We start from the raw sequence: 12397 nt of genomic DNA, 5'->3' as shown, positions 1-12397 counted from the left end.
AAGAATTCAATAAGACTTGTAAGGTAAGACCTACCCTTCACAAATCCGTGCTGGCTGTCCCTAATCAAGCAGTGTCTTTCCAGATACTCATAAATCCTATCCCTCAGTACCCTTTCCATTACTTTGCCTACCACAGAAGTAAGACTAACAGGCCTGTAATTCCCGGGGTTATCCCTATTCCCTTTTTTGAACAGGGGCACAACATTCGCTACTCTCCAGTCCCCTGGTACCATCCCCGTTGCCAGTGAAGACGAGAAGATCATTGCCAACGGTACTGCAATTTCCTCTCTTGCTTCCCACATAATCCTAGGATATATCCCGTCAGGCCCGGGGGACTTGTCTATCCTCAAGTTGTTCAAAATGTCCAACACATCTTCCTTCCTAACAGGTATCTCTTCTAGCTTACCAGTCCATTTCACACTCTCCTCTTCTACAATACGGTCCCTCTCGTTCGTAAATACTGAAGAGAAGTACTTGTTCAAGACCTCTCCTATCTCTTCCGACTCAATACACAGTCTCCCACTACTGTCCTTGTTCGGACCTACCCTCGTTCTCGTCATTCTCAGGTTTCTCACATACGCATAAAATGCCTTGGGGTTATCCTTGATCCTATCTGCCAACGATTTTTCATGCCCTCTCTTCGCTCTCCTAATCCCTTTCTTCAGGTCCCTTCTGGCTATCCTGTATCCCTCCCCTGCTCTGTCTGAATCCTGTTTCCTCAACCTTATGTAAGCCTCCTTCTTCCTCTTTACCAGACATTCAACCTCTCTCGTCAACCAAGGCTCCCTCACACGACCATTTCTTTCCTGCCTGATAGGTACATGCATATCATGGACACGTCGTATCTGCTCTTTGAAAAAGTTCCACATTTCCTCCACATCCTTCCCTGACAGCCTATGCTCCCAATGTATGCTCCTCAAATCCTGCCTTACAGCATCGTAATTTCCCTTCCCCCAATTATAAAATCTACCTTGTTGTGCGCACCTATCTCTTCTCCATAACAAGGTGAAAGTCACAGAATTGTGGTCACCATCACCAAAATGTTCACCCACTAACAAGCCCACCACTTGTCCCGGTTCATTTTCTTTTGGTGAAACCTTGACTTTTCAATAATTACTCTCCCACGCTCAACCCCTTTACTCCCACAATAATCCCCATCCTACTCATCAACTGAAACCTCCAAACCCCCTCCTCCATATGCAGCATTAATGCAGGAGTGAAAGCAAATCTGTAAGTCTGGGCAGGTTGCAAAGTGTTATGACCAGGCCCCCAGGCGAAACCCCCCTATGTGTTATGGTTCCAGGTGGGAAACTCCAAACAGGGATGAACTGGATCCCTTCTGTATTCACCTACTCCCGCAGTAGGTCGGAACAAGGTTATTTTAAAAATGGAACCCCCTGCCTTATGAAGCTCTTCCTCCCAGACCCAAATGTAATCCACGTCTTAAAAAGCGTTGATTTAAACAGGCTTTCTTGAGTTAACACAGTGTGAGTTTGTTCATTACTAAATGCGAGAATTATTAACACTGCACACATCCAGACAGATTAGAAATAAGAGTCGAAAATGAAGAAATTTTTAAAAAAACACAGGCAGATTAATGTCTGGATTGTTCACAAAGAGCTGATAGTTGAATGTTGAGCAATGGAAATCACCGGTAGCATTAATGTCCGTAATTGAGCAGTTAATTTTGCTTTTGGTCTTGTTGACTGCCTTAAGTTCCTTTGCTCAGATTCCTTTTGTTTTAACACCTGTCCTTGGGTATTTTTCAAAGGGAAAAACACATAATGTACTCACCTTGCACAGACTTCCTTCTCTACAGGACATTCATGAGCCAGATCAGTTTTTATGACAATTGAAAATGGTTACATTCAGCTAATCTAATGGTGACCATGTAATCATTGTCGATTAACAATCGACAGAACTAGCAAACTTAAAACAAATTGCAACACCTAACAAGCATAGAGGTCTTGTGACATATTGGTCGTGTCTCGATATCTGGATTGGAAGGTTAAAGTTCCCACCCAGAGGTGTGTCATGTCCGATTAGAGATCACATTGAAATGGTCAAGGGAATGCTGCAGGAAGTAACTGTTTTGAAATGAACATCACAAGTGTCTTTCGAGTGCTGAACGCTGCGGCAATATTGTCATGAATAAGAGAAGTCTGATCACATATCACTACTAGTTCACATGGCACTCCCTTCAGCACATGCATGACCTCACTCTTCACCCTTTCAGATCCTCCTCCCCCTTCTTACAGACTCTTTCTCCTTGCTAATGCAGCGCCTCTTTCCTGCTATTTAAGTGCCCACAACTGAAGCTGAGATTTTGTCTCCTCACCACCACTCTACAGACCACTGGCTTCACTCCCCAGACACTAGCTTTGTTTAATTTAAAATCAGGGAATAAAATATGGATTCTTAAGCTATTCCTAGTAATGGTCACTATAACCATGTTCATCAACCTGGCTCTCTAATATTCTTGAGGACAGGAACGCATTCTTCCTAACTTGGTCTGGTTTATTAGTGACTCCGGGCCAATGGCAATGTGGTTGATGCTTAACTGACCTCCAGCAAGCCACGAAATTCAAGGGCAATTAAGGATGGGTGACAAATGCAAGCTTTGCTCATATCCCATGAAAGGAGTACAATAAAACTGGGCTGAATAGACTGAAGATTGGTTACGAATGCTGGTCTAGGCTCTGCATGCACTAATTTTCCTCCTTATTAGATGTTCTGCCATCCAAAAGATAAAATAAATGTACACCTCAGAAACAACTTAAACTCAGGGAATATTTGCCTTCCTGTTCTTAGAGTTCATCGCTTCATAATCCCCTCCCAATATTAAAGTGCTTCCTTTTGGGATCTACCGGACAATGCATTGCAGGTACTGAAAAATCAGGAGGCACTTACCCCTTCTTTTTGATTGCTTTTTCCAAAATCTTCTCTTGGGTTAACTTTTCCTTGTCGTGTTGTGCCACCATTTTATCCACTTGCAAGCAATGTGATTTCTGAGTGACACTGTGTTCCTGGAACAAAGATTAGCCATCAGCAGCAGTGCTTGACCGTGTGGTAATCATGTTAAGCAACAATCTCAGGAACCTCAGGTCAATGATTGCTTACTGAGCCAACATTGGAGTAGCCTATCCCAGAAAAAGGTGCTGAGGTAGACGAGAATTCATCAGACACTGATACATTGTAAGTCACGTAGGCAGTACATTACTCAAATTCCAAAATGGTCTCTTTGTGAGGCAGAGACTTCCACAGATTCACAACCCTTTGAGTGAAGCAATTATTCCTCATCTCACTCCTAAATGATTGGTACCTTTTCCTGAGATTCTGAGCCCACATTACAGATTCCAATGAATAATCTCTCAGTGTGTCCCTTCAGAATCTGGTTTATTTCTATGAGGTTGCCAAACTCCGGAGGATAATGGCCAAATTTACTCAGCCTCTCAAAATAACCCACCCCCTCAGCCCAGAGACTGGGTTAGCAAACCTTCATCCTACCCCTTCCAATGGAAAAACATCCTTCCTTAAATAAGGAGACCAGAACTACATACAGTATTCCAGTCATGCAAAGAACAAATGTGAATCCATATAAAATAAGCCTGATCAGGTCTGAGGGCAATTGTACAATCCATTCTTTGTGCATTGCTCCCATTAAGCTTGCAAGCTGGCCATGAACGAATTATTACACCCCAAATTTATTGAACACTTGAGAAAATTAATACTGAACCATTTAAACTATGAATTCTTATCTTGTTACATACATTAATTTTAATTTGTTTAGATTAATACAATTCCGATAGAAAAATCAGTTAATGATTACCTCAAAAGAACCACAACCAAAACAAGATTTTAAATAAATAATTTTAACATTAATTTGCATGAATTAATTTTAGTGCAAAAGTGCTCTGGATGTGAAATGACAAAGATTTAATTGATTTGGAGATGCCGGAGTTGGACTGGGGTGTACAAAGTTAAAAATCCCACAACACCAGGTTATAGTCCAACAGGTTTATTTGGAAGCACTAGCTTTCGGAGCGCCGCTCCTTCATCAGGTGGTTGTGGCTCAAACACCCGATGAAGGAGCAGCGCTCTGAAAGCTAGTGCTTCCAAATAAACCTGTTGGACTGTAACCTGGTGTGTGCTTTTTAACTAAAGAAATAATTGGCCTTGGTAATAGGTTTGTTGATATAAAAATACAAACTTGCACAGCAGTGAACCACAGATAAGTTTAAATTCCACATTTCTAGGCAGCCAATCTCCCATTTCTATTTAAAAATGCTGTAAAAAAGTGTTCAAATATGGACACTTTGACAATTAGTAATTGCTGATATGAGGACCATCAAAGAACACAGTTGTAAAAGTATCCCAATCCAGCCTTCACTGCATGCAGTACAGGGAGGTTGAACTTGTACATGACACTTTTTAGACCTCAGCCGTGTAATGCAAACAGTTGTGGGTGTCAAATTATAGGAAAGATTTGAATGTATTGGAGACAAAGCAGAAGTAATATACAAAAATGATTTCAGGAATATCTATCCTCAGAAACTTCAGTTATGAGGATAGATTGAGGGATGCTGCCTGGACTGGCGGGCTTGTCTTACAAAGAGAGATTGACTAGAGTCATAGATTCATAGAGATGTACAGCACGGTAACAGACCTTTGATCCAACCCGTCCATGCCGATCAGATATCCCAACCCAATCCAGCCTCACCTGCCAGCACCCGGCCCATATCCCTTCAAATCCTTCCTATTCATATACCCATCCAAATGCCTTTTAAAACTTGCAATTGTACCGGCCTTCACCACTTCCTCTGGCAGCAACACCCTTGGTTTGAAAATGTTGCACCTTAGGTCATTTTTTATATCTTTCCCCTCTCACCCTAAATCGATGCCCTCTAGTTCTGGACTTTCTCACTCCAGGGAAAGACATTATCTATTTATCCTATCTATACCCATCATGATTTTATAAACCTCTATAAGGTCACCCCTCAGCCTAGAATGCTCCAGGAAAAACATCCCCAGCCTATTCAACCTTTCACTGTAGCTCAAATCCTCCAACCTCAGCAACATTCTTGTAAATCTTTTCTGAAACCTTTCAAGTTTCACAACATCTTTCTGATGGGAAGGAGACCAAAATTGCACGTAAAATTCCAAAAGTGGCCTAACCAATGTCCTGTACAGCCATAACATTACATCCCAACTCCTGTACTTAATACTCTATGACCAATAAAGGAAAGCATACCAAATGCCTTCTTCACTATCCTATCTACCTGCTCCACTTTCAAGGAGCTATGAACCTGCACTCCAAGGTCTCTTTGTTCAGCAACACTCCCTAGGACCTGACCATTAAGTATATAAGTCCTGCTCTGATTTGCCTTCCCAAAATGCAACACCTTGCATTTATCTAAATCAAACGCCATCTGCCATTCCTTAGCACATTGGCCCATCTGATCAAGATCCCATTGTAATCTGAGGTAATCTTCTTCGCTGTCCACTACTCCTCCAATTTTGGTGTCATCTGCAAACTCACTAACTGTACCTCTTATGCTCGCATCCAAATCATTTATATAAATGACGAAAAGTAGTGGACCCAGCACCGATCCTTGTAGTAAACCACTGATCACAGACCTCCAGTCTGAAAAACAACCCTCCACCACCAACCTCTGTCTTCTATCTTTGAGCTAGTTCTGTATCCAAATGGCTAGTTCTTCTGGTTGTCCATGAGATCTAATCCTAATAAACAGCGTCCCATGGGGAACCTTGTCGAATGCCTTACTGAAGTCCATATAGATCACATCTACTGCTCTGCCCTCATCACTCCTCATTGGTACTTCTTCAAAAAACTCAATCAAGTTTGTGAGACATGATTTCCCATGCACAAAGCCATGTTGACTATCCCTAATCTGTCCTTGCCTTTCCAAATACATGTACATCTTGTTCATCAGGATTCCCTTCAACAACTTGCTCACCACCAATGTCAGGCTCACTGGTCTATAGTTCCCTGGCTTGTCCTTACCACCTTTCTTATACAGTGGCACCATGTTAGCCAACCTCTAGACTTCTGGCACCTCACCTGTGACTATCGATGATAAAAATATCTCAGCAAGAGGCCCAGAAACCACTTCCCTAGCTTCCCACAGCATTTGAGGGCACACCTTATCAGGTCCTGGGGATGTATCTACTTTTATGCATGTCAAGACATAAGCTTGGACTTTTCCCTTGGAGAGAAGGAGAAAAAGAGGTGACCTGATCGAGGTGTCCAAGATAATGACAGGCATAGATAGAGTCAATAGCCAGAGACATTTCCCAAGACAGGATTGAGTGTTCATAGCTTTAACATGTTAGGAGGAAGGTATACAGGAGACTCAGAGGTAGTACACAGAGAGCTGTGAGTGCATGGAATGCGTAGCCAACAGTGATCGTGGAAGTAGTCATTAGGGACATTGAAGCGACTGCTGGACATGCACATGGACAGCAGTGAATTGAGGGGTGCGTAGGTTAGGTTATTTTATTTTAGATTAGGATTAATCTTTGGCACAACATTGTAGGCCGAAGGGTCTGTTCTGTGCTGTACTTTTCTATCTTCTATGTTCTAAATTGGAACTGTCTTCCCTGGAGAGACCTGATGGAGCTTTTCACAATGGAGAGTCGACTGGTTAGAGTAGATAAGGAGGAGCTGTTCCTGCTCACATAAGGAGAAAGAATGAGCGGGCATAGATTTAAAGTGATGTGCAAACAATACAAGGTCATCGTAAAAAAAAAACTTTTTCACAGAGCAAATAGGGTCTGGAAGTGGTACAGGAAGGTTCAACTGAGGCATTCTAGAAGGGCATCATATGATTATTTGTATAGAAATGGTGAGCAGGGCCATGGGGAAAAGGCAGAAGATTTACACCAGGTAATGAAACCAGCACAGGGACAATGGACTGAATAGCCTCCTTCTGCTCTGTGGTTCTGTGGTAATGGGTGCATTTGTCCAAATGTAATTTGCCAATATGCACACTGGGAATAAAATCATCTCAATAAATCAGAAGCAATAATAAATATTTACATCTCTACAATTATCTGAACAAAGTAAATCACCCAAGTATTCTTTAAAGGGACACCATCAAAGAAAATTGGATACTGATTCATATCAGGAGGACTGACACAATGGAGAGGAAGATTTTAAGGAGCTGTTAAAACAGACTAGCTGAGAGCTGTAGAGAGGTAATTCCAGAACTTGGGATCACAGCTGCCCATACTAAATCCACCTAAAGCTTCCAGTTTCCAACCAGTTCCCATTAAAGCAGGCCAGACAGCGGGTAAGAACTGTCAAGCTCATCAACTATTCATTCTGAGAACAAGCGGAGGCTGTCAGAGGGTGGATGATCCAATAGCTGAGGAGAAACATTGGATGTTCCTTGACAATCCCTTCTGTGACGATTGAAAGATATAAACTACAAGAAGTTTCATCGATGAAGGAAGGTCCTTGATGGTTCCAACCCTTTTGTCCTCAGGTTTTTAGCTACAGTATTAGCAACAAAAGCCAAGAACACAGCAGCAATTAAAAATAGATGTGGCTCAAAGGAAGAAGACAGAGGGTGGTGGTGGAGGGCTGTTTTTCAGATTGGAGGCTTGTGACCAGTGGAGTGCCACAAGTATCGGTGCTGGGTCCACTACTTTTTGTCATTTATATAAATGATTTGGATGTGAGCATAAGAGGTATAGTTAGTAAGTTTGCAGATGACACCAAAATTGGAGGAGTAGTGGACAGCGAAGAAGGTTACCTCACATTACAACGGGATCTTGATCAGATGAGCCAATGGGTTGAGAAGTGGCAGATGGGGTTTAATTCAGATAAATGTGACGGCTGTACAGGACATTGGTTAGGCCACTGATGGAATATAGCATGCAATTCTGGTCTCCTTCCTATCGGAAAGATGTTGTGAAACTTGAAAGGGTTCAGAAAAGATTTACAAGAATATTGCCAGGGTTGGAGGATTTGAACTATAGAGAGAGGCTGAACAGGCTGGGGCTGTTTTCTCTAGGGTGTCAGAGGCTGAGGGGTGACTCTATAGAGGTTCATAAAATCACGAGAGACATGGATGGGATAAATAGATAAAGTCTTTTCCCTGGGCTGGAGGAGTCCAGAACTACAGGGCATGGGTTTAGGGCGAGAGGGAAAAGATATAAAAGAGACTTAAGGGGCAGTTTTTTCACGCAGAGGGTGGTGTGTGTATGTAATGAGCTGCCAGAGGAAGTGGTGGAGGCTAGTACAATTGCAACATTGAAAAGGCATCTGGATGGGTATATGAATAGGAAGGCTTTGGGTCGGGTGCTGGCAGGTGGGACTAGATTGGGTTGGGATATCTGGTCGGCATGGACAGGTTGGACCAAAGGGTCTGTTTCTGTGCTGTACATCTCTATGACTCTATAGCATGATTGATATGTGGGAAGTTTCAATGTAATGTGGTATATGGAAAAGTCAGCTCATTTAATACTTTGTAACAGGGAAAGACGATGAGTGACTTGGGCGTCACTGCCTGGGCCAGTATTTATTACCCATCCCTCGTCGCCATCGAGAAGGTGATGTGAGTTTACGTCTTGAACTGAAAGGACAGATGAGGAAACATTTCTTCATTCAAAATGGCAGTAAACCTGTGGAATTCACTACACAAAAGGCTGTGGAGGCTCTGACAGAGTATATGCAAGAAAGAGATTGATGCATTTTTATATGTTAGAAGACACCAAGGGTGTGGAGAGAAAACAGGAGTATGGAGTTGAGATTGAGGATCATAATGAATGGCACATCAAGCTCGAAAAGGCTACTCTTGCTCCTAGCTTCTAGCAAACATTCCATAAAGCGCTGAGTCAAGTAGTATCCGAAGAGCGGGGAGTCACTGTTTCAGTTTGGGTCCTTTCATCAGAAGCTCCGGACCCGAAACATTGACTCCCCTGCTCCTCGGATGCTGCTTGACCTGCTGTGCTTTTTTCCAGCTCCACACTCTATTGACTCTGGCTTTTTAGTATCTGCAGTCCTCACTATCTCCAAGGTTCTATAAAGAACTAACTAGAAAGGGGAAAATAAACTGGCTATCTTCAGGCTAGAGATGTTTTTCTCTACAGAGTAAAACACAACTCCTTCACTTCCAGAGATGATGTGGTTTCTACCAAGTCCTTCACCCCCATCAAGTTGCTCAGCTCCCTGAGGGTTAATCAGTCATTGGCAGGTAGAAGGCTTTTGTCATCAATAATTGGTCACAAATTCATAGACCAATCAGCTCCTTGCTGCCAGCCAGTGCTTCATTTGTACACATCCCTTGGCTGCAGCTCGTCTGCAAACTAGGGTTTCATGACTGCTTCAACAAGCAGCTGTGTAAGCAGCACTTACAGTGAGCGTCAGGCAATGTCCCCTCTGAGCTGCACAGAGGGTCTATGCGGGGGCCGACACCATTCGCAGCACTGATGTCCAGTCCCAGAGGTCACTCTTTCACATGGACCTTCAGTCCACACAGAATGGAAAATATTGCCTGACCAACTTAACAGTTCATGGGAAGCACAGATGGTGTATGTGTTTTTTTTTCTGAGAGCAGTGGAGTTTAGCGTATAGAATCTAGACACAATCTATAATGGGCATCAATAATTGATGTGCTTAACGATGTGAACCTTAAAGCAAGGCTTCCCAAAGTGGAAGTCAGGACCACAGGTGGGGCTGAGAGCTCAAATTTTGGGATGTGAACTCTGAGGCAGTAGTGCTACAGACTATGTTATAACAGCTGTACTTCCATTGTAACAGCCCCTGGCTTTCACAATAGGGACAGAGAGAAAAAGGAACAGGTATAGGCCATTCAGTCCTTTGAATCTGCTCCACCATTCACTATGATCATGGTTGCTCATCCAACTCAATAGCCTGTTCTCTCATCTCCTATTTCATTTGATCCCTTTATGGACAAGCGTTATGTCTAACTCTTTCCTAAAATCATACAATGTTTTGGCTGTGACTACTTTCTGTTGTAGCTAATTCCACAGCCTAACCACTTTCTTTGGGTGATGAAATTCAGTCATGACCATGAACCTTGAAACAGGGTCAAAGCAGGAAGCACTGTCTTCAGGGTAAAAACTGTCAAGACTTGTAGTGACCCCCCAACACGGTAAATATTAAACTAAACAAGTCCCCCCTCAATAACCTTCCACAGTTACAGGAATGATATGATACAAACTGATAATATGATATCGAGATGTATTCCCAAGGCGCTATTCAAGAGTGTTGTACAAAGTACAGAGCAAACAAATAACTAACTTCTCTTCCATTGGAAGAACCATGACAACTTGCAGTCAAGCACGGATTCTAAATTTGCACAGCACAAAAGTCATAAGTCCAACAGATATGTGGAATGATGTGGATAATGGAATACGTTTGTTTAATTCATGCCATTTAATTAATCAGCCCTTACCCCTTCTTTCTCATTTACCATTCAAAAACCCTGAAGTGACTGGCGATTTGCAAAATTCAGTTAAATATAAGAAATGGCAATTCTGTTCATGAATAAGTTACTGCTTTTCAAGTGCAGGCAATTCATCATTCCCACATTTCACACAAATGTCTGAAGAAGGGCCTGTGCCCGAAACGTCGAATCTCCTGTTCCCTGGATGCTGCCTGACCTGCTGTGCTGTTCCAGCAATAAAGTTTCAACTTTGATCTCCAGCATCTGCAGACCTCACTTTCTCCACACAAATGTCTGACAAGTGGCTCAATGGCTAGCACTGCTACCTCACAGCCCCAGGGACCTGGGTTCAGTCCCAGCCTTGGGTGACTGTCTGTATGCATTCCCTCTGGGTGCTTTGGTTTCCTCCCACAGTCCAAAGCTGTGCAGGTTATGTGGATTGGCCATGCTAAATTGCTTATAGTGTGCAGGCTAGGTGGATGAGTGATATAAAAAGCAGGGATTGAGTGGGAAGGCATTGGGGACTCAATGGGCTTGGATGCTATGAAATGGGGTCTCCAATGTGGTAAACATTTTAATTTACAGATAAGACAATTTGTTCATGATTACAACTAAAATACAGTAAAAAAATCCCCATATACTCCCTTCTTATTAAACACTTTATAGAGAGGATCTTAATTTATGAAATCTAAGTGGCATACTTGCCTCCACAATGACAAACTTCTGGGTTCAAATTCCACTCCTCACCCTGAGAGAGGTTAGGATGCAGGGAATACTTCTTTGATGGGATGTTACATCAAGGTCTTACCTGCCTATTTTTGGGTGGTTCTTAGATCCCATGATCAATAGAGAGCAGAGGAATGATCCCCAGCATCCCAGGTTTTAGTTAACTCTCTGAAGTGCAAATTCATAGAAAATGTTAACCTGCTGGCAACACCACCCCACCAAACCAAAGGTTGTGGAGATTGGGTAAGCAAAGTAACAAAAAAAAGCATGCGCAGAGTCTAGAGTAAGTGCTGCTGGCTGAAACAGAATAATAGAGGGAGACGAAACCATGCAAAGAAAGCAAAATAATGGGGGTGGAGATGGGACGAGTTAACTTTTTGCGGCTGGTGGCATAGTGGCTCAGTGGTTAGCACTGCTGCCTCACAGCCCCAGGAGAAAGTGAGGACTGCAGATGTTGGCGAGTCAGAGTTTAACAATGTGGTGCTGGAAAAGCACAGAAGGTCAGGCAGCATCCGAGGAGCAGGAGAGTCGACGTTTTGGGCATGAGCCTTTCTGATGAAGCCCTTTTTCAGTGCCACACTTTTTGACTCTCACGGTTCCAGGGATCTGGGTTCAATTTCACCCCAAAGTAACTGTCTGCGTGGAGTTTGCACATTCTCCCTGTGTCTGCATGAGCTTCCTCTATGTGCTCTGGTTTCCTCTTACAGTCCAAAGATGTGTAGGTTAGGTGGATTGGCCAAAGGCAATGCAGGTTTATAGGGTAGGGGCTGTGGATTTGGGTAGGATGCTCTTCAGAGGGTCAGTGTGGACGTAATGGGCAGAGTGGCCTATTTCTATTGATTCTTTGATTGTTGGAAGAGTTGAAACTGTCCACTGCAAAGATGGTGTTCCTCGAGACTGTCTCCTCACTTTGCTTTCTTCTTCTCATGGCATGTCTTGGGTCTTCCTCCTCGTTTTTGTCTCAGCCAACAGCACACGGCAAATCTGCTAATTCTTCTCTCCCTCCCTCTCAAGAACTTCTTCGTCACTGAGTCTCCTCTGTCTTCCAGAAACAGGGAGGGTGTTTTGTGTGTGTGTGTCTGTGTGTGACTGAGAGTGTGTGTGAGTGAGAGAGGGTATGTGTGTGTAGGTGTGTGAGTGAGAGAGGGTATGTGTGTGTGTGTGAGTGAGAGTGTGTGTGAGTGAGAGAGGGTATGTGTGTGTAGGTGTGTGAGTGAGAGAGGGTATGTGTGTGT

At 43.1% G+C, this 12397-nt stretch overlaps 1 protein-coding gene across 8 annotated transcripts in view; it reads right to left on the bottom strand.

Moving 5' to 3' along the window:
* The window catches only part of LOC122553085 (1-phosphatidylinositol 4,5-bisphosphate phosphodiesterase beta-4), a 533291-nt gene that overhangs the window by 70170 nt on the left and 450724 nt on the right, over window positions 1-12397 (bottom strand). For all 8 annotated transcript variants that reach the window (XM_043696591.1, XM_043696592.1, XM_043696594.1 and 5 more), the window contains one exon: window positions 2911-3026. In XM_043696591.1, the coding sequence (XP_043552526.1) occupies window positions 2911-3026 (116 nt within the window). The remainder of the gene's footprint in view (window positions 1-2910; window positions 3027-12397) is intronic.

Source organism: Chiloscyllium plagiosum, chromosome 9, assembly GCF_004010195.1.
Source record: "Chiloscyllium plagiosum isolate BGI_BamShark_2017 chromosome 9, ASM401019v2, whole genome shotgun sequence".
Classification (NCBI taxonomy): domain Eukaryota; kingdom Metazoa; phylum Chordata; class Chondrichthyes; order Orectolobiformes; family Hemiscylliidae; genus Chiloscyllium; species Chiloscyllium plagiosum.
The sequence above is the reverse complement of the archived record's forward strand: the minus strand, read 5'-3'. Positions and strand labels throughout refer to the sequence as shown.